The following is a 23,650-nucleotide window of genomic DNA, read 5'->3' on the forward strand; positions in this document are numbered from 1 at the left end:
TAGTCTTCGATGGTAGTATAAAATATTCCAGAAGTGACTTATCAGTATAGATCTACGTCTTCCTATATCCGCCATAGAAGCGTACCTCTTGATTTTTTTATACTTTGAAGATTTTACCCACATTAGCTTTGTTCCTTTACTTTTTTAATGGTAAAAGTGGTAAAAGAGGAAAGTGTCAAAATTTCTCAAAATTGTTCTCTCATGAACATTTGTACCAGGAAAGTGAAGGAACGGAAAAATGATAGCAATGTCAAAAAGAAACATAAAAAATCAATTTTTATTTCACAGTTTTTAATTTAGTTTTGTCAGCGTTCGAATTTTTCTTCTGTTTTTTCGTCCATTTTTTTTTTCATTATTATGAAATAATCGTCAAACAAAAGTCGAAAAATCAGTTCTACCATTTTTTCTGCAGAAATTTTGCTGGTAGCCTGTGGTAGAAGAGAAAGGCATATGTGCTATCTCTCCTCTCTCACTCTCTTAAAAATAGCTGGCAGTTTTGCCACTTTTTGGGGTTAAGGAACGCTTTGCAGGTTGAAAATTGTAACAAATGATAAAAATGGAAAGCTCAGGTAAGTAAAGGAACACCGCTATTATCATAACGAAATATCGGAAATTTGGGATATAGTCTTCTTTGAGTCTGAAAAATTTAAGTCAGGAATATGTCGGTATAGATCGACGTTATGATATAGCCCCCATGGGAGTTCAGTTTTACATCAATACAACTCGCGGGTATAGGGATATAGGCAAGAGGTCATTAATTCGTGCAACAGGAAATAATTTTTTGAAAAGTCTTCGATATATTACAAACGGAATAATAAGATTTATATACCTTCCATCTTATTGTGAAGTGCATAAATTGAATAATGTGGCTAAGTGTTTAAAATAGCAAAATCAGGTGAACACTGTTCTGTGGGAAATACATTAAAATTGGGATCTTTGTAGTAATGTCGTATACTCAATGCCTAAAACCGTTTAGAAAATGAGGCTTAAACTTCAAAATTCTAGATACGGTGTGGTGCCATTGTACAGGTGGGGGCTACATTAGCCCTTTCAACGCCTAAATACCATCTTTAAGCCATTTTGGTTTGATAATGTGATAAAATTTTTCAAGATACCGAAAATCGAGAAATAGATTCAACGTGGACCTATTCCGACGTTTCTGTGTAGGCAAGTGTTGCATCCTTGGAAAATACTAATAACTAAATTTCAATCCTTTCGGTTGGATAACTTGCTAGAAACTTAAAAATACACATCCATTGCAAACGAGTGGTAGGAGACCCCATAAAACAGTGCCGCCAGAGAGTTTATCTAGAAGTATAAGTTTTTACTGTAAACGAAAATGCTTGTTCACAGCTTATAACAGAACATACACATTTTTTGTTGGCTATAAAACGCGTCTCCAAAAATGTCATTCTTATCAACAAGGGCATGCTAGAAAATGATAGCAATGCAATTAAACAATTTTAAAAAGGCACTTAAGAAATTTGAAGCAATGAAATTCATACCTGAAAGTTCAAGGTTTATCTTCTATGTATCTCGATTGTGAAATTATTGATTTTGCAAAATTAACAAAACACCGAAGTCATAAGCACGGTGGTTTAAAAATCATTCTGCAGTTTACTTTTTAGCTGAGGTGATATAATTTGCTGTACACTACAGGACAATCATTTTTAAAATGGTAATGGGCCCTCTCTCTTGGCATTGCCTAATATTGGCAACAGCGTTCCTTGGATTCAATATAGTTTCGTTGCAAGACGATTTGGTGGAGGTACATCTTCATGCAATGAATGAAACGGAAAGTGCTGATAAAGATTTGGAAAAACTTCACAATGGTAATAAATGAAATTGTGCTTTACAAAACGTGAAATGGGAAATTGTGAAATTTCCCAAGTTTTTATAGGGGAAATCGAAATCCTTTAAGTCTTATCCAAAAAAAAAAAATATCTGCTCTTTCCTGGCCACTTCCAATAGAACAAGCAAGTTAAGGATGGAAGAAACTCCGAAAAAGAAACGCACTTCTTGTTTAGTGGATTTAAATATTTTTTTATTTTCAGATAGCTATGTCATGGTCGGTTATTCATTGGTGTCTATAATATTTGCGCTTCTAATGATTTGGGGCGTAGTCAAGGTAAGCACAAAAATATATTTCAAATCAATATTTTTAAATATTTTTTTGTTTGTTTTTGAATTCTTTAGAGAAATGTTTATTTAATGATTCCCGCGTTTTTCTCTCTGGCATTTGGTCTTTTATATAATGAAGACTGGTATAAACATGGACTTGACAAAAGAGTGCTCGGTGTTGTAGGAGGTATATTTACTATTTATTTTTATTTTTTAGCAACTTTTTTATTCCATAATAATTTCAGCCCTATTTTTTGTACTAAATCCCATCTTCATTGAGATGTATAAAATCCACAAGGAAAATGTTGCAAAACGCAGGCGTCAAGTAACAATTTATGGCTGAATGATAGAATGTAAAATTTATGAAATGAAATAAACAACCCTATTGAACATAAGAAATGTCTTTTTATACCCTCCACCATATCAATATAATAATCTGCTGAAATCAAGATACAGCTCGCAATTTTTAAGATAGAGCTTTGTAATTTGCTATAGAAGTTTCTATTACTCCTAGGATGTTTGGTATTGCAAATGGTCTATATCGGTCCAGGTTTTGATATAGCGCCCATAGAACTGTACCACCAGATTTTCGGTATTTTGAAGGTTTTAGCTTCATTAGCCCACTGAAATGGCTGAAATTTGGTACTTAGTCATCGCTGGGGGTATAACACTTTTCCCCATTTTAGTCGGAATATATAGCCCCCATATAACGGTAACTCCCGATTATCGGTATTTTGAAGGTTGTGTCAATATTCCACCTAAATGGCTAAAATTTGGTATTTAGTCTTCATTTGGGGTATAAAACTTTCAGTATGAAATTTGTCGGTATAGGTCCAAGCCTTCATCAATTTTCCTCCGAAATAGCTGAAATTTGGTATTTAGTCTTCGTTAGTGGTACAAAATTTTCCCCCAGAAATGTGTCGGTACTGGTTGACGCCTTAATGAAATTGAAATTTGTTAATTAGTCTTCGTTTGGGGTATTCAACTTTCCCCACAAAAATTGTCGGTATCCACACCCTTCATATAGCCCCCATAGAACGGGGCACCTCCCGATTTTCGGTATTTTGAAGGTTGTGGCCACAATAACCCGCCGAAATGGCTGAAACTTGGTATTTTATCTTCATTGGAGCTATTCAACTTTGCCTCTTTAATTCGTCGGTATAGGTCCACGCCTTCATATTGCCCCCATAGAAAGGTACATCCCGATTTTCGGTCTTTTGAAGGTTTTGGCTTCAATATAAAACCGAAATTACTGAAATTTGGTATTTAGTTTTCGATGTTGGTATAAAATGTTCCAGAAGGGACTTATCAGTATAGGTCTACGTCTTCCGCCATAGAAGCGTACCTCTTGATGTTTGGTATTTCGAAGGTTTTAGCCACATTATCATAACGAAAGGTCGGAAATTTGGTTTTTAGTCTTCTTTGAGTCTGAAAAATTTCCATCAGAAATTTGTCGGTATAGATCAACGTTTTGATATAGCCCTCATAGGAGGGTACTTCCCGAATTCCGGTATTTTGCCACATCGTTTTAACGAAATTGCGGGAATTTGGTATTTAGTTTTTCATAAACGAAAGGAAGTTTTACTTCAATACAGCTGGTGGTGGATGGTATAACAAGTACGGCCGAGCCGAACTTGACGCCGTTCTTACTTGTTGGGATTTGAAAATGTACGGTATGCAAATATTGCGTTATTTTCAATAAGTCATAATGCTTTTTATTCCTAACACATTTTGGTTTCAACGTTGCATACAAACTTTTGCGACAGACTGTATATCAATTTATATCATATATAAGTTTATTCCATATATCATATCAATTGATATTTTGTAGACCTTTCAACGTCTAGATACAGCCTTTAAGCAATTTTGGTTTGATAATGTGATAAAATCGTTCAAGATACTGAAATTCGAGAAATAGATTCAATGTGAACCTATTCCGACATTTCTGTGTAGGCAAGTGTTGCACCCTTAGGAGATACTAAAAACAAAATTTCAATCATTTCGGTTGGATAATTTGCTAGAAACTTAAAAATTACTTAAAAATTCACATCCATTGCAAACGAGTGGTAGGAGACACCATAAAACGGTGCCACCAGAGAGTTTATCTGGAAATATACGTTTTTACTGTAAACGAAAATGCTTGTTCATAGCTTATAACAGAACATACATATGTATTTGTTGGCCATGAAACGCGTCTCCATAATTGTCGTTCTTATCAACAAGGGGCATGCTAGAAAATGATAGCAAAGAAATTAACAAATTTAAAAAAGGCACTTAAGAAATTTGAAACAAAGAAATCCAAACCTACAAGTTCAAGGTTTATCTTCTACGTTTCGCCATTGTTAGATTTCGGATTTTGCTAAATTAACAAATCACCGAAGTCATAAAAACGGCGTCTTAAAAAATTTTCTGCAGTTTACTTTTTTGCTCAGATGTTGTAATTTGCTGCGCTAGCTTGTTTGTAATTTTCAAAATGGCAATGGGTCCTCTGTCATGGCATTGCCTAATATTGGCAACAGTGTTCCTTGGAATCAGTATAGTTTCGTTCAAAGACGTTTTGGTGGAGGTACATCGTCATGCAATGAATGAAACTAAAAGTGCTGATGAAGATTTGGAAAAACATCACAAAAGTAATACATGGAATTGTGCTTTACAAAAAGTTATAATCGGAGATTGTGAATCTGATGCAAAAATATTTACCAGGCCAATTTCAGTAGAGAAAGCGATGGAAAAATTTAAATGTTTTTTTTTCTTTTCTTTTCTTTTCAGATAGTTATGTCGTGGTCGGCTATTTATTGGTGACTATACTATTTTTGCTGCTTATGATGTGGGGAATAGTCAAGGTACGTACTGTGAACATATATTTACATACATATTTTTAATTTTTTCTATTATTGAATTTCGTAGAGAAATCTTCGTTTAATGATACCGGTATTCTTTACTATGGCATTTGGTATGTTTTATTTGAATGAAGACTGGTATAAAGAAGACCTTAAGAAAAACGTGTCCGCTGTTGTAGGAGGTATATTTTCTATTTAATTTTTTTTTCTAAGCAAAATTATTTATTTATTCCACAATATTTACAGCTTTGTTTGTGTTTCTTAATCCCATCTTTATTGAGATGCATCAAATCTACAAGGAAAATATTGAAAAACGCCTGCGCCATGTAACAGTTTATGGCTGAATGAAAGAATGTAAAATTTTTAAAATGAAATATAATAAAACCAGTAAGGAAAGAATCAAAATCGGGCTGACTATATGATATTCTACACCACTGTGAATATGTAAAATATATACGGGAGCTTTATCCAAATCTGAACCGATTTGGATATAATTTGGCATATTTATTTCTAGACCAAATTTAAAGCGTGTTTGGTTCATCAAATACGTTAAATCAGCCTAAAATATGTATGGGAGCTATATCCACATCTGAACTGATTTGGATATAATTTGGCACATTTATTTCTAGACCAAATTCAGTCACTTATTCCAAATTGCATAGAAATCAAACATATATAGCGTGTTTTGTGCAGCAAATGCGTGAAATCGGTTGAAAATATTTATGGAAGCTATATCAAAATCTGAACCGATTTTCTTCTTTTAACTAAATCAGACAATAAATGCGACCTGTACGTTTCTAACGGACATGCATAAATCGACTCAGAAAGTGATTCTGTGTATATCCCCAAAGGAATAATGGGTCTATCTCGTTTCCTTATGCATGTTACATACAAATGTACAAAGTCATAATAGCCATTACCACAGTGTGGTGTAGGGTATAAAAATGTTCTTTATTCTATACTATTTACATGTGGTGCATGTTTAGGGATTCAAAGTACGAAACTTTTTTTTTCTGGAGAAGAAAATTTGGAGTGCCATGTTAAGCCATTTTTATACGATCTACCATAACATGAAGGGTATATTAACTTTTCCATTCCGTTAATAACACATCGAAATATTCCTCAGAGGTCCTATGAAGTATATTCTTTCATATTCCATTTCCAACAAATTTAAGTTTTTCTCTGCGCGCTACATCAACGATTTTTTGTACATGGGTTAAGAAAAAATTCCCCAGTACAAATGCGTTCGCAAGCACATTTGTGGTTTTGCGGACAAAAGTTATCGCGCTTTTACTTCTGTATTTAAGAAAAAATTGCTATAAAAACGCTAGTTATTTTAATGAGCACAATTGTCGCTAAAAAGTTATGACGAACAGACGTCAGTGAGTAAATTACATAATATTTTTAAAATGTTACTCAGTATTTGCGAAATTTACAAAAAATGTAAAAAAAATAATTAAATGTAATCCGACTTTTTTCAAAAAAATAGGTCCATTTACCCGTCAAAAATTACAAACAAAATTAGTTTTAAATCTAAACTGCACGGGGAACCAAATGATCGGAATAATAATTTGGATGTTACAGCCAAAATAGGCTCATATTTGGGTAACAAAAAATATATTTTGGTTTTAAAAACTAGTTTTCGCATGCATTCTAGAGTTAAAAGTATTAGAAAAAACTTTAAGGGTATTTCTTTTATTTATTTATTATTTATTTATTTATTATAATAATAACACTGTAGTAAATACAATGTTAATAAGAAAGGAAATAGCATTGGCTACAATGGCCATCAACTAAAACTAGTAACAAAATTTAAACTTAAAATTATGTTATAAAGTTATTTTAATTTGCTTTATGTAGTTATATATCTTATTGATGTTTGCAGCTGAGGGGCATTTCAGGATATTTAGTCCATCGTTGTTGAGGTATACGAGGCGGGCATTGTTGAAACAGGTACATGATTCCAAAATATGTTGAACTGTGAAGATATTTTTACATTTTGGACATTTATTGTTCACTTCATTGTTTCACAGGTGTTGATGGGTGGCGAAGGTATGTCCCATCCGAAGACGTGAAAATAGCCGAATTTGATTTTTATGGACATTGGTAGGGTATAAAGGTTTTATATTGTTGGGATTGACTTGGTTGTAGTGGGTGTGATTAAATAACAAATGCTCGTGTTTAGCTTTTTCCTTAAGTTCATATTTTATATATGTTTTCAAATCGATTTTTTCGATTATGTTATCGACCACCACAGGCGCTGAGCATGCATAGTTAGCAGTTTTGTCGGCAAATTCGTTTCCTTTCATTTATATGCAAATATGTATGTAATAGCTTATCATTTGCAACAAAGCCATACCTTCAAATATATACATATATATTTTTCGAAATAAAATTTGGCCGCTAAGATATAGCATGAAAATCTACATCGATAAATATCTATTTCAAGGCGATCAATCAGGAACCGTGGGTGTAGCATCACACACTATTTGTTGGCATAAAATGAATGTAGCTCCCTTATTACTGAAATTTTTAAATCTTTGTTTCCGCAAAAACGAAAATGCTGTACTAGTTTTTTCATTGTAGTGGAAACGCCGCACAAAAAACGCAATAATTTCAAAAACAATTTTAGGCGATTTTTCTACTTGGGAATTTCTCGTATCTCGCGTTTTAGTAGATGGATTTTCACGAGTATTGATTTATTAGATTAGCACCGTAAAAATCTAAGATATACAAAATACGAGGAAATTAGGTGACAATTGCTAAAATTAGGCACAAAAAATATGATTTTTAGAAAAAAATCCTTATTAGTATACAGAATTCTGTGGTTCCGCCCGTGGACAAAAATCGAAAAATTTATGGCGACAAATTTGATTTGACGCGGGGGCCCTTTTTAGACAAAATTTCTGCTTAACAGTATGTGATAATAAAGAAGAAAAATTAATTTTTGTGCGTCACTTAAAATTTTTCCTTATCATGAACGAAGTGTAATTGTAGCCCCTGTCTATAGGGTTACGAGATTATATTCACTTGGATACAATACAAATGTGCCTCATCGAGATAATAATTTTAGACTTCATATGAGGAAAAGTGAAATTTTTTTTAGTTTCCATCGAAAAAATTAAAGATACTAGTTTAGGTTGTCGCGTGCAAAAGTTATGCTGGTTTCAATTCTGATTATAAGAAAAAAACTTATAACAACGCTTCGTAATATGGTGATATATTGTTAATTTATGACTTCCTACGTACTATATGTTTACTGAGGCCCCATAACTTTATTGAAAATGTTATTCAAAAATTTGGTAGTTTGCAACTTGTTTTATAAAATTCAAGCTGTTTATGCATCTTAAAAATATGCGCGGAATCTAAACATCGCGAAGATTCAAATGAAGCCAAAACTATAAATAATCTGTTTAGCGGTTTGTATATTATAGTAAAAACAAAAACATATATTGATCAAATTTAGAAAATTTGTAAGAAAAAAAACCTTTTTTCAAATTTATTTTGTGAGATTGTTGAAGATGTTGTAGGAAAATAATTCGAAGTAATTTTTCTATTTTGGTTAATTTTCAGACAAAAAACGAACATTGTATCATATTGTAATCAATTTTCAGGATTATCTTTGGCGGCTAAGATGTAGCATCATCTACAGTCTAATGTGCAAAAATTTGCACTATCAACCATGAAAAAACCAGTAAGGAAAGGATCAAAGTCGGGCGGGGCCGACTATATGATACCCTACACCACTGTGAATATGTAAAATACAAATCGGATCTATATCCAGATCTTAACCGAGTTTGATATAATTGGGCACATTTATTTCCAGATCGAATTCAGTCACACATTCCAAATATCATTGAAATCGGACTAATATAGCTTGTTTGGAGCAGCAAATACGCGAAATCGGCCGTAAATATATATGGGCGCTATATCCAAATCTGAACCGATTTCGATATAATTTGGCACATTTATTTCTAGACTGAATTCAGTCCAACATTCCAAATTTCATCGAAATCGGAAATATATATCGTGTTTGGTACAGAAAATACGTGAAATCGGCCGAAAATATATATGGGAGCTATATCCAAATCTGAACCGATTTCTATATAATTTGGCATACTTATTTCTAGACCGAATGCAGTCAAATATTCCAAATTTCATCAAAATCGGACGTATATAGCGTGTTTGGTACAGAAAATACGTGAAATCGGCCGATAATATATATGGGAGCTATATCCAAATCTGAACCGATTTCTATATAATTTGGCAAACTTATTTCTAGACGGAATTCAGTCACATATTCAAAATTTCATCAAAATTGGACGTATATAGCGTGTTTGGTGCAGCAAATACGTGAAATCGGGCGAAAATATATATGGGAGCTATATCCAAATCTGAACCGATTTTCACCAAAAGCAATAGCGTTCTTCCTATGGCTAAAAAAGTTGTAGTCCCCAATTTTCAGCTGAATCGGACAAAAAATGCGACCTGTACGTTGCGAACAAAAATACATGGACAGACGGACAGACAGACAGACAGACAGACAGACGGACGGACATGCATAAATCGACTCAGAAAGTGATTATATGTATATCCCCAAAAGGAACTATGGGTCTATTTCGTTTCCTTTTGTATGTTACATACAAATGCACAAAGACATAATACCCCTTTCCACATAGTGGTGTAGGGTATAAATACATCGATTTAAACCTATTTCAATAAAATCCATCAAGAACCGTTTATGTACATTCATAATCAATTTTTGGAATAAGTCGGATACAGCTTCAGATTCCTTATCGCCAAACCTGTATTTCTGCAAAAAGCTCTTGATGTGTCGGCTTCTTAACTATGAAGGAGATGATCCACAGAAAACGCGATTAGATCCGCAATATTTTCAAAAATATTTTTGGCAAATTTGTCAATATTTGCAGTAGCCGTTTCCGCCGTTCTAGTGGATGGATTTTCATGATTTATGAATATGATCCGAACCGCGAAAAAAAACTAAAATATCGCAGGGTTCCAGGACAATCAAAAATATGTTGTATGTACTGTACCCTAAAAATAGGGTTTTTAGAAAAAAAAAATACCGCACTGAATTTTGGCTTTGGCAGTCGATTAATGTGATGCTACATAGTCATTACAGTATGTACTTATCAAGTTATCCGTAATCGCGAGTATTTTAATCCTATGGTGGATGCAGTGGAGGTTTTGAAAAGTGATACATTAGAAGTGGAATCTTAAAGTGGTATTCTTCTACTTTTATTTTTAATGGTTTAACCATCAATCGAAAAACAACCTAAAAAACCTCGTTAGCTTCAACGTGTTTCTACTTCCACGCAAATTAACTTTTTTAGCCAAATTATTGAGCTTTTTTAAAAAAACCTAATTTGTCCAGCAATAGTCTAATTACTGATAAGCTACTGTAGTTCGCGTATTATAATAATCCAAGCTTTGGCTTCAAGGAAACTATTTTTTTTACTTACTATTTTGCCTCGTAATATTTTGCCCAAATTAAATTTAAGTCATATCGGTACCTGCGACATAAAAGTTCAAAATTTTTAGCTTAAATGGTGCATTCGATATCTCTCGAAGGGAGTAAACGATTCGGTCTAAACTTTGTATATCGTAATATTTCATACAGACAAAGATCAAACCTAATATGGATTATATCGGGGCCTTCAAATATCTTAATATTACTTGCAAGTTACACCAAGGTACCTTCTAGACACAAGTTCAACATAACCGCATTCTAAAGACTGTTCGAGGATCTGGACATTTTGTTTGTATGGTCCATTTCCTAAATGGACTATGTCGGGGAAAATATTTTGGTTGTGTAGCCTGTATTCGATCTGTTCATAGTAGCAAATTCACGTAGGCTGAGGGCACATATCCGTCAGAAAAGGAGACTGACCGTTTACAAGTGGTAAATTGGAAAGGTTGGATTCCTTGTTGATTAATTTGTTTATTATAAACGAATAATTATGTGGGGTTCAGTAAGGATCGATTGTTATTTGTCAAAACTACGTGACATTTTAAGCAATACATTTAACTTTGGAAACATTTCAATTCCAGTTCCAATAAGTTGCAAGAACTGAGGTCAGCAAAGTGTTTAATGTCATCGTGTCCAAAAACTTCTAATCGTACAATTAAGAAAACTATAACTCTTCTCTTGTAACATTATATTAAAAGTAGAGAATACCGCCGGAACAATAATCATGGAATTTGTTCGACTTAAAGCATTTTGTCAGGATTTAGATAAGAGGTTGCCGATTGTTTTCTGATAAGAGGAAGCTGATCGGTTTATTCGTATTCGAACTACAGTGCAAACTGCTTTAGTAAAACAGTGTTTTGTAGGCGGACATTTATCAAAGAAACTAAGCAAGATTTTTCAACAGAAAAAATTTAGAAGGTAGCTAAAGGTGTAGCCTTTCAGTTAAAAAGTCTTCTAAGAAGTTTGGTAGATTTCTTGTAAAAAATTCATGAAAAATGTATTTTTTGATGCTTAATAAGTGGCCATAACCCATTAAAATAGTTTTCCGAAACGATACACAACATTTTAAATGTTCATGATTTTTGGTCAAGTTGGGCCGAATGATATTCTGCGTAAGTCGTCCCTGTCTCTAAACCAGGGACGAGCTTCTTTGCTTAGATCGTATAGTGAGGGCGCCCACTGAGTTGTTTTTGCATTTGCTACTCTCTCTCACGTAGAGTGTAAATAAATGAAAACAAACAAAAACATAATGTGGTTGTTGTTTTTTTCACTCATACTTTCATACATGTCTTCGCTTTGGTTGTATTTCTGTGGTCGTCGCTGCTCTAAACACATTAAATTTTTGATATTCATTATTATTTTTGCCAATTTACAGCGGTAATATGTCAAGTTAAGTCGAAGAAGTTGAGATTTGTATGTGGCGCCTTAAAAACGAAAAATCAACCCACAAATTATTCGTAGCTTATGAGTGAAATTATCAAAAATTGAAGAGGTAAATGTACAATTTCCAAAATGAAACTTACTAAAAAAAATCATAATTCGTTTTCTAACTTCCTTAAAAATAAATTCTTTATAAATGACTATTTGTGCTATTTTTAATATCATCGTCTTCTAACTTCCTTAAAAATAAATTCTTTATAAATGACTATTTGTGCTATTTTTAATATCATTAAAATTATAAATTTTTGTTGAGTGTTACTAAGGTTTGTCCCGTAAGGACAAGTCCGTATTTTTTTTTAAATACAGGGGAAAGTCTCTATTTGACGATAAAAAAATCCAGCTGCCCCCATCTGCTACACTGTAAGTTATTCCCCTTATACTACACCTGTAAAATCGCCAAAATTCCGAAAATCGGGAGGTACGTTTATATGTGAGCTATACCTAAACGTGGGCCTATATTGAACATTTTTTGCAAGGAGGTATGTTGTTCCCTCAGAACTCAAAATGCAAAGTTACAGCCAAATCGATTGGAAAATTTGGCTAAAATCGTCAACATAAAAAAGGGAGGTACCAAGGCCCGGTTAGAAAATCTTGCTAAAATCATCAAAATATCGAATATCGGGAGGTACGTTTATATGGGACCTATATCTAAAGTTGGACTTATAACGATTATTTTTTGCACGGAAGTATGGTGTTCCCTCAAAACACAAAATGCAGAATTACAGCCTATCGATTGGAAAATTTGGCTAAAATCGTCAACATATAAAAAAATCGGAAGGTACCAAGGCCTATACAAGGTCGGCCAATAAGCCCACCCAATTATTATGTTTGTTGTCAAAAACATTATTGTGATTTAAAATACAAAGAAACTCAAATCACAATAATTTAAAATCTATTATGTTTGTTGTTAAAAGTTGTTACAGAATTCTGAATAGCCGACCTTCTGTAGGCCTTGGGAGGTACCTTTATATGGGGGGCTACACCCAAATGGAGACCTACATCCATTAAATTTTTTTCTATCTTTTGGGCTCGTTTAGAACTATTTTTGGCACACCTTTCCATACAAGTGGGACCGCTTGCGTTGTCTTCAACCCATTTTTACCCACTTTAACATAAATATAGCCACTGCTTCCACGCAAGTTAAATTTTAAGGCCAATATATTTTACCAAGCCTAAAAACGTTTCATTTTATCCAAAAGCATTTAATTTGTTTAATATACAACCACAGTTCGCGAGTTATAAAAGGGCAAACCTTGGCTTCAACTTTGTTAAATTTTTAAAAATATTGGCCATATATATTCTTGATCAGCGTTACATTCTAATTCGATATATCAAAGCCCGTCCATCTGCTGAAATTATGATGCAGCTTTATAATATTTGGTACAGAAGTTTCTATTACCTCCATGGTGTTTGGTAATGTAAATGGGCTATATCGGTCCACGTTTTTAAATAAGCCCCTTAGAACGGTACCTCTCGAGTTTCGATTTTTTGAAGATTGTAGCTTCATTATCACACCGATATGGCTGAAATTTCGTATTTTGTCCTCCTTGGGACTATAAAACTTTTCCTTAGAAATTTGTCAGTACTGGTCCACGGTTTGATATAGTCTCCACCAGGGTTTCGGAGTCGAGCCATTTTTCCTTCGACTCCGACTCCTGGCCAGTTTTTTGTCACGACTCCGACTCCGGAGTCGACTCCGAAGGTAATTTCCTATACCACTAAAAATTAATAAAATTTGCTAAATTTTTCAACTTTTCCTATACTAGGACCCTATATGCTTATCTGTTCTTTTCTCTAAGACAATTTGTAATGCAATGCGATGTAAAATTGATGTTCCGTATTGAATCTGCTGTATCTTATATCAAAAAGAACAACAACAGCAGAAAGAATTTAGAAAGTTTCCGTAGATTTTGCCGAAATATATGTACGAGTATATTATCAATTTAAAACCAAAACAAGTAAAAAAGTGTCAGTCGGCTTTGCCGACAGAGATATACCCTCAGCCTGTATATATTGAAATAATTTTTCCCAAAAAACGTATGTATTTATTTAGGGGTTTTAAAAATATTGGGAATTTGAATCGACAAAAATGTTCATTAGGATTAGAGATCAAAAATTTTGCGGGGGAGATACTAAAAGGAATGGATCTACATTGACCATTATGGAAGTGATTTCCAGCCACTACATATGGTGCCATAGGAGGCTTTTACACCCTTCGGGATGTTTGCTCAAGAAGTATGGACTTGCCCCTGAAAAAACGTTTACGATCGTAATTGAGGCAGCGAATGCAAGTTGCTTCAACAAAAATCAAAGTGATTCAATAGCAGGTCGTAAAGTGAACTTATCCGAAATTTTGTGTGGGATGTACCGGATGGAGTGGACAAATATAGTTCATATTTGAACTTGATCTATATCTAGTAGATATATTAGGATGCGTAAAGTATGGACCAATTCGGCCACTCCCTTCAAGAGTTACCGTATGAACAAATTTTCCAAACATTTTTGAACTTTTGTGGGGGAGGTACCTGAAGGAGTGGACCGATATGGCTTATCTTCAAACGTAAACTATCTTTACACAAAATGTTACAAACGCCAAATTTTGGATCGAATCGGCAGATCCGTTCTAGAGTTATCTTGCGCTCCAACCGCTTCACACGGTGTCATACTCGTTTTTTGCACCTTTCAGCCGATATTCTCAGGAAGTATGGACATGCCCCTAATAAAACTTGAACCGTCGTATGGAGGGCGGTGAATACAAGTTGCTAAAACAAAAATCAGAGCGATTCGATAGATGGCCCTAAACTGAACTTTTCCCAAATTTTGTGTGGGAGGTACCCGAAGGAGTGGGCCGATTGAGTCCATATTGAATCATTATCTAAGTCTGGTGCACACTTTACGATGGGCAAAGTAACCAACTTGCCCGTATGAAAGTGTATATCACGAATATTGTCAATTATTTCATATTCCATTTCAGAAAAAAATTATAAATTATTTTCGCGCTACATCAACGATTTTTGATATGTCGGTTAAGAAAAAAATTCCCAGTACGAATCTGGTCGCGAGCCAATTTTTGGTTGTTGCGGACAAAAGTTATGGCGCTTTTATTTCGCTTTTTAAGAAAGAAAATATTATAAAAACGCTCATTATTTTAATGAGCACAATTGTTACAAAAAGTTCTCTCGAAGTGACTTCAGCGAGTAGATTGCATAATACCTGCAAAATGTTACACAGAATTCGCGGAATGTACATAAAATTGATAAATTATTGAATATAAGTCTACTTTTTTCAAAATTAAGGCCCACTTAGTGGTCATAAAATTACATAAAAAATTGTTGTGGATCCAAAATTTACGGCGAATCAAATGAGATTACAATCATACAGATTGGTGTTATCGTTTGGACTTTACAGCCAAAATAAGCACATATTTTGGTCAAAAAAAAATGTTTTGTTTGGAAAAATATTTTTTCACATGCATTATGTAGTGAAAAATATTGTAAAAATTTATAGGAATACTTCCTTCATTTTGCTTAAATCTCCCAACAAAATAGACGGATTTTGCTTTGTTGACATTCATATTAAAGCTTTCCTATTATGGAAGCTATTTGGGCTGATGAGGATATATGTTAAAGCTTCTGAAATGGAAATAGAGGTCAAATAACCCATTTTTATTTGTATGCTTTTTAAAATACGTGTAAATCGCATAATTATCAACATCATTTTGTCCGCATGAGATTTTCATGTACAGCAAGACCATATCTGTTAATTTGTATATATTTTTCGAATTTTAATTTGGAGGATAAGATGTAGCTCAGCTGCATCTTAGCATTAAATTACCTAGAAAATATCGGTAATTTAGGCAAAGTGCATACAATTTTTGTCCGCATCCGATTTCAATGTCCACCATGAAAATCTACATCGATATATATCTATTTCAAGGCGATCAATTAAGAACCGTGGATGTAGCATCACACACTATTTTTTGGGATAAAATGAATGTAGCTCCCTTATCAGTGAAGTTTTCAAATCTCTGTTTCCGATTAAATGAAGATGAGTTGTTTCAGATGAGTTGTTGAAGATGAATAGTTGTTTCATTGCAGTGGAAACGAACCGCAGAAAACGCGATATTTCCAAAAACAATTTTAGGTGATTTTTCTACTTTGGATTTTCTTGTAACTCGCGTTTTAGTAGATGGATTTTCACGGGGAATGATTTATTAGATCCGGAACGTAAAAAACTAAAATGTGCAATCAAGTACGAGGAAATCGAATGACAATTGTAAAAATTAGGCCCGAAAAATATGTTTTTTACAAGAATGTTCGCACAAAATATCCGCATTTAGATGTAGATTACTATGAAGCTGTGCAGACTACATTCACATTAGTCGTATCAAATAACTCAGAATCGCAAGTACTACAATCATATATATGATTTTTTGAAAAACCTGTTTGCGGAATGAAATTAGAAGAAAATTTCAAAAAACACTGTAAATCTGGCTTCAAAATGTCAGCATCATTTAATGGTAGAAGCAGTTCAAATTTTGAAAAGTAATACATTAGTGAGATGATCCTTATTTAGTTTGCTCCTATTTTTACTTTGACAAGAGAATCTAGAGACGTGTGGTTTACTCACAAATCGAGAGAAAACAAAAAAAGACATGGTGGCTTCAACCCATTTTTACTCATTTTTAAACATAAATATAGCCACAGCTTCCATGCAAATTATCTTTTAAGGCCAATATTTTTTGCCATGTCCAAAAACATTTAGTTTTATCCAAAAACATTTAATTTGTATAATATAGAACCACAAGTCGCGTATTCTAAAAGGGTAAACCTTGGATTCAGCTATGTTAAATTTTCAAAAATATTGGTGATATACCCTCGTTAGAATAAATGCTGAGGGTATAACAAGTAGAACTGACGAGTTTGATTATTTTTTTTTGTACGTCACCGTCACATATCTTTTTCGTTTTATTTTGTCGAAATATGAAGATGGGTATGCCAACAGTAATTTGTTACTTACAGATTTTACGAAAGCGAAAATTTTTTGCTGACTCATTTTAAAGTACATGTAGAATAGAATATGCGAACGGATAAAAATTAGCTGAGATATGAGCGTTAGAAAGAGAAAATTCATTGTGATTTGTTTGTAACATCGAAGTTTGAAACACAGTTTTCTCAAAATAGCATTTTGGGATTATTATACGTATAAAAAGATTGTACTTAAGCAAGAGACTTTTTAAAAAAAATTTGACGGAATTATTGCGCAAAAACTCTCAACTTTTTTAGGTAAAATCGAAATTTTGACTTCTACAGTTCACATTTTTCTTAAATGCATATTTTTTAATTCGTTTCGCTTAAGTACACGATTATTATGTTCTTAATGATCCCACAAAAACATATTCTGATCGGTTTATTCGTTTTCGAGCTACAGTGGTCACCGCAAACTGCTTTAGAAAAAAAGTTTTTCGTAGGTGGCCATTTGTCAGAAAACTGTGCAATATTTTTCAACAAAAAAAAAAAAAAAATTCTGAAAGTAGCTCAAGGTATTATAAATCAGATGAAAATAATATCTTTTGGAAAATATTGGTAGATTACTTGTAAAAATTCATGAAAAATTTCATTTTTCGTGCACAATAAGTGACCATAACCCCTTAATTGTGGACAAAATAAACTTATAATACTTTTTCCACATTATATTGTGAAGTATAAATATGTGAGATCTAAAACTAGTATTCCAGAGTGTATATAAGTTTTGTCATAAATGTGATGGTATATTAAGACATCGATTCATATCGAAAGATGCAATTATAATTCTATTGTCATGGAACATTACTGAATATAATAAATCCTTTGCTTACAAGTTTACTCATAGATTTCCTATAAAATGAATAAACGATTTATCAAAATTTTAATAAAGTTAATCTCTCTATCATAAAAAATAAAAACTCTTTTGATAAATGTAGAAAAAAAAATTTTGCCCGGAGTCGGAGTCGAGCTTTTTTTCACGACTCCAGACTCCGACTCCGACTCCAGCAAAATTTGCTAGACTCCGACTCCAGACTCCGACTCCGAAGCCCTGAGTCTCCACAGAACTATACCACCCTATTTCAGTTTCTTTTTTTAACTTTGATCGACGTTTTCGGTTCAATTTTGGTATTATTTGCACTAATGGAGGGTATATTAAGTTGTTATCACTCTAGCGTCGACAATAATTGAAATGGAACGCTATAATTTTACACCCAAGTGTATTTTTCTATAGGGAAAAGGGCTACATCGGTCCACGTTTTGTTCCAGCTCCCATATAACGGTACTTTCGGTATTTTGAGGATATTAGTTAAAATGTATAACCGAATTGCACATTTGAGGTTTCCAGTGGTCGCAAAACTTCTACACCAAAAATTTTCAACAAACAGGAGGTACCAAAACATGGACCTACTGATTTTAACTACTACTACTACCGAACTACCTATTACACTGTACAACACAACAAATAATTACAAGATAATTCGACCAGATTATGAAAGAGAAACGAAAAAAAGAAGACACATGTTTCGGCGTTTTGAAAGTTTACGTCGGGAAGTAACCTAAATAGGTATGACAAATTCCGCCCATTTCTACAGGTTTTGAAATATTCGACATCAGATTCTTTGGAATCCTTGCATTTTAGGTATAAAGTGTCTTTAGAAATATTACTGACAGCAGTGCGGGGAATCTTTTTATGAAAAAAATTAACCCTCATGCGAGTCACTAAAGGAGTCTTTTTAGTCTTTAAAAAAACTTTAAAAATTCCTTTTAAATGTAATCGTATTAGTTCAAAATACTCTATAAAATTATTTGTCATACAATTTTACTATAGGTCCCCGAATACACCTAAACTCTAGATCGTACCTAAACCCCAGGAATATGCCAAAAGAAGTTCTAAGTTTATTAAGTTTTGTCCCACAAAACTTCATTGTAGATAGAAGACGTCAACGACAAAAGTATTCTCCATCAAATTTTAATATAAGTCGCCGAATAAATGAAATATGTATTTGCAATATATATCAAGAAAATATATACATCAAGTTTGCCAACAAAACACTCAAATATTTTTTGAATAAATTTGTTTTGTTCTATTTTTAGACGAAAGGTCTTAAAAGTAGAAATATTCTACACAACATTTCCCTGTTAGTCCCAGAACAAACTAGATAACTAAGTAAAATACATACTTTGTTAAGAAAATGACGTTACAAAATTAGATATTATAGGTAGAATTTATTTTTTAAACTTTAAGACTCTTAATTAAAATCTCCTAAAATACCTCACATTTTGGGGATTGTGTCAAAAGAAGAAATGTTCCAAATCAAATTTCATTATGAATCTCTGAACAGAAGAAATTTTTAGCTATAATATTTAACATCTCCAAAAGCCTTCGCTTTTTATATATGATTTAGGGCCATATTCTACCGTTTTTATTCACATTTTCGATATATGCGGTGAGAAAATTTATTTTATTGATGTTTTTTCATAATAAATTCTTTCAGAAGATTATTTGAGTTCGATCCAAACTGTTTTTGAAATATCTATGGTCAATATATATGGGGAAAATATTGATAACCCAGATCGGACTTGATAAAATTACGCATTTTAGTACTATAAACTAAAATAACGTCATCAGGATAAGTTATAAGTTATAGGGGATAGTCCACGGCTATTGTCCAGTGAATATGTCCTGGGAAGGCTAGTTACGCAATTCCTAAGTCTTATCGTCCGATAAGCCTAACATCCTTCCTGCTTAAAACCATGGAACGAATAGTCGACACCATGATTAAGAGCAAGATTCCAAACGATATGCTTAAATACAAACAACATGCATACGTTAAAGGTAGATCAGTGGAAACCGCATTACATGAGGTTGTACACCACATCGAGAGCACCTTCGACAGGAAGATGTATACACTGGCGGTATGCATTGATATCGAGGGTGCTTTCAACAACGTCAGCACCGAAACCCTTATCCAATCCTTAGATAAGTTTCAGGTGAATCGGGCCCTCAGGGACTGGATAAGCCACATGCTAAGGAATAGATGGATAAGCTGCGGGCTACTTGACGTAAAAATAAAGGACAAAGTTGGTCAGGGTACGCCACAGGGGGGGATTTTATCCCCACTCCTATGGGTTACTACCATAAATAGTCTATTAAGGACTTTAACCGATAAGGGATTTGACCCAGTCTGTTATGCAGACGACGTTATAATACTTCTGAGGGGTAAGAATCCAAACTTGCTATGCAGAAGAGCTGAATCAGCCCTAAAAATAGCGTATAACTGGGCTAGACCAAGAGGTCTTAATGTAAACCCGGAAAAAACGGAAATATGTATGTTTACTAGGAAAACAAAACTGGGACACTTTGAAGAACCAGTTTTCCTAAACAAGACGATCAATATTTCCAATAAAGTCAAATATCTGGGAGTAATTCTGGATAGGAAACTTAAATGGAAAGACCATATTCAGGAAAGAGCCAATAAAGCTCACAGATGTTGGTCAACCTGTAGAAGGGCTATAGGCGCCAAGTGGGGTCTTAATCCTAAGATGACACACTGGCTATACAAAAGCGTAGTTAGACCTATTCTAACATACGCTTCAGTAGTCTGGTGGACAGCTATGGATAAAAAGTGTAATATTAAAATACTACAGAAAGTCCAACGAATGTGCTGTCTAAGTGTAAGCGGCGCAATGAGGACAACATCAACGAGGGCTTTAGAAACTATTCTATATATACACCCAATAGAAATCCAGATAAGGTATGAAGCGGCTGTCGCAGCTATTCGACTTAAAGCGATGGACGAGTGGATCAGTAAGGACCACGTAACATACCATCAAAACATTCTACAGGTAACAACGGGAGAGTCAATGGATAACATTGCATCGGACCGTATACCTGAAACATTTGTAGCTGCCTCATGCGAGGCATTAATTCCAGACAGAGACTCGTGGATCGGCGGAAATCTAGCACAAATGCCGACTGGAAACTGCTGTTATACAGACGGCTCAATGCTAGGTGGGAGAACGGGACTGGGTCTCTTTATTGAAGAACCAGAGACCGAAATATCTCTTCGTTTGCCGGATCACAATACGGTCCATCAAGCGGAGATCCGAGCGATCACAGAGTGTCTGAACTGGCTTAATGCCAACACGAGGCCAACTACTGTAAACGTCCTTACGGACAGTAAAACTGCAATCAAAGCAATAACATCCAAGACAGTAAAATCACAAACAGTCCTGGATTGTATAAATTCGATCAACAGCTATACTCAGCATGGCACGGTGCGTATAATATGGGTACCGGGACATGCGGGGAATAGAGGTAATGAGATAGCAAATTCTCTGGCAAAAAAGGGAAGGGAATTAGCAACTGTAAACCTAGCGAACGCAAAGCCACTAAATGCGTCTCGGCTAGAGTTAAAAAATTGGGCAAAAAATGCCCATTTATCCCTATGGAATAGAGAGGAATTAGGGGAAACCACAAAAATCCTATGGGGAGACCCAAATGAGGAAAAAACCAAAAACCTACTACTGCTAGGTAAAGCAGAGTTGAGTAGACTTACAGGTGTTCTTACAGGTCACCTCGGTTTACAAGCTCATCTGCACAAAATTAATTGTGCAGACAACAGCGTATGCAGGGCATGCGGAGAGGATGATGAAACATTGGAGCATTTTCTCTGCAAATGCCCCGCTTTCGCAAACATCAGATCCCAGTTCTTAGGGAACGACACAATACCAGATCTTAATCAGGTAATTGTAGACGACCTAAAACAATTACGGGATTTTGTTAAGGGAACAGAGTTCCTTAATTAAATTATAGTAGAGTCCCCTTCTTCAAAAACTTAGACTAGAGCGCACAACAGGCCTACTTCATGGCTTATGTGTATGTCCACCAGGACATGTGGCGAGTACTCGCCCCTCTTTTCAACCTAACCTAACCTAACCTAACCCTTGAAATCGAAGTAACTAGCTATATCCTAACTAAATTTGTTATGATCATTCATGATACACACATTTATGTCAGTTTCTAGGGTTAATTTCGCACACAATATCAGGATTCTATGACTTATCCTGATGACGTTATTTTAGTTTATAGTACTAAAATACGTAATTTTACAAAGTCCGACCTGGGTTATCAATATTTTCCCCATATATATTCACCATAGATATCAAAAACAGTTTGGATCGAACTCACATAATCTTCTGAAAGAATTTGTTTTGAAAAAACATCAATAAAATATATTTTGTGGCCGCAGATAACTAAAATGTGAATAAAAATGATGGAATGTGGTCCTAAATCATATATAAAAAGCGAAGGCTTTTGGAGATGTTAAATATTATAGCTACAAATTTCTTTTGTTCAGAGATTCATAATGAAATTTGGAACATTTCTTTGTTTGACACAATCCCCAAAAACTGAAGTATTTTAGGAGATTTTGACTCAGTGCGGAATACATTTTAATTAGGAGTCTAAAAGTTGAACAAATAATTTCTACCAATAATATCAAATTTTGTAACGTCATTTTCTTGACAAAGTATTTTACTTAGATATCTAGTTTGTTCTGGGACTTACAGTGAAATATTTGTTTAGAATATTTCTTCATTTAACACCTTTCATCTAAAACTAAATTTCATGTTGCTTTCATGCATCAATTCGAAAAAAAACAAAACAAATGTATTCAAAAAATATTTGAGTGTTTTGTTGGCAAACTTGATGTACATATTTATTTTCTTGATACATAATGCATATACATATTTCATTTATTCGGCGACTTATACTGAAATTAAATTGAGAATACTTTTGTCTTTGACGTCTTCTATCTAGAATGAATTTTTGTGGGACAAACCTTAATAAACTCATTAACCCTAAAGCGTGGTTTTACTTTTGGAAGATTCGTGGGGTTAAGGTACGATTTAGAGTTTTGATGTATTCGGGGACCTATAGTAAAACTTTATGACAAATAATTTTGTAGAATATTTTGATCTGATACGATCACATTTTAAAGGAGTTTTTAAACGTTTTTGAAACATGGACCAGAGTTAATTTTTTTAATAAAAAGATACCCCGCAGTGTTGTCAGTAGTATTGCCAAAGACACTTTATACCTAAAATGTTAGAATTCTTATTTTGAATATTTCAAAACCAGTAGAAATGGGCGGAACTTGCCACGCCTATTTAGGTTACTTTCCGACGTTAACTTTCAATACGCCGATACACGTGTCTTCTTTTTTCGGTCTACTTTCATAATCTGTGGGGGTTTCTTGTAATTTAAAAAAAGTTCAAGTTTTTTGTACTGTGTTATTTAACATTCGAGTTGCCACACAAATTCTACATCAAAAATTGTCAACATAGGCCCATATTTTGGTATAGCCACCACATAACAATACCTCCCGATTTTCTCTATTTTGATCATTTATGCTACATTTCCAACCGAACTACCTGTTATTTAACATTTGAGGTTCACAGTTCACTTCTCCATCAAAAATTGTCAATATTTGCTAATGCCCCCATATAACGGTACCACCCGAGTTCAGGTATTTTGAAGATAGTAGCTTTATTTCTGACTGAACTACCTGTTATCTAACATTTCAGGTTTTTAGTGGCCCCAAATTTGTTCATCAAAAATGTTCATCATAAGTCCATGTTTTGTTACAACACCGTACATACCGATTATAGGTATTTTAAAGATTTTAGCTACATTTTTAACCGAACTACCTGTTATTTGACTTTTGATG

At 34.0% G+C, this 23,650-nt stretch overlaps 1 protein-coding gene across 1 annotated transcript; it reads left to right on the forward strand.

Moving 5' to 3' along the window:
• Positions 1-397: 397 nt before the first annotated feature.
• LOC141386659 (uncharacterized) lies at positions 398-2,464 on the forward strand. The gene is made up of 4 exons (XM_073955576.1): positions 398-569; positions 2,055-2,128; positions 2,197-2,308; positions 2,367-2,464. Exons 1-4 carry the CDS (start codon positions 548-550, stop codon positions 2,462-2,464), a joined length of 306 nt encoding a protein of 101 aa, XP_073811677.1. The 5' UTR covers positions 398-547.
• The last annotated feature ends 21,186 nt before the right edge of the window (positions 2,465-23,650 follow it).

This window comes from Musca autumnalis, unplaced genomic scaffold (assembly GCF_047663935.1).
Source record: "Musca autumnalis isolate F117 unplaced genomic scaffold, ASM4766393v1 scaffold_5, whole genome shotgun sequence".
Taxonomy (NCBI): Eukaryota; Metazoa; Arthropoda; class Insecta; order Diptera; family Muscidae; genus Musca; species Musca autumnalis.

What these genes read in the sequence shown, in the direction of transcription:
- LOC141386659 (XM_073955576.1), top strand. Translation starts at nt 548, where the DNA reads ATGATAAAAATGGAAAGCTCAG. An exon ending in TGATTTGGGGCGTAGTCAAG is followed by an intron (nt 2,129 to 2,196) that starts GTAAGCACAAAA and finishes TGAATTCTTTAG; the next exon opens with AGAAATGTTTATTTAATGAT. An exon ending in AGTGCTCGGTGTTGTAGGAG is followed by an intron (nt 2,309 to 2,366) that starts GTATATTTACTA and finishes TAATAATTTCAG; the next exon opens with CCCTATTTTTTGTACTAAAT.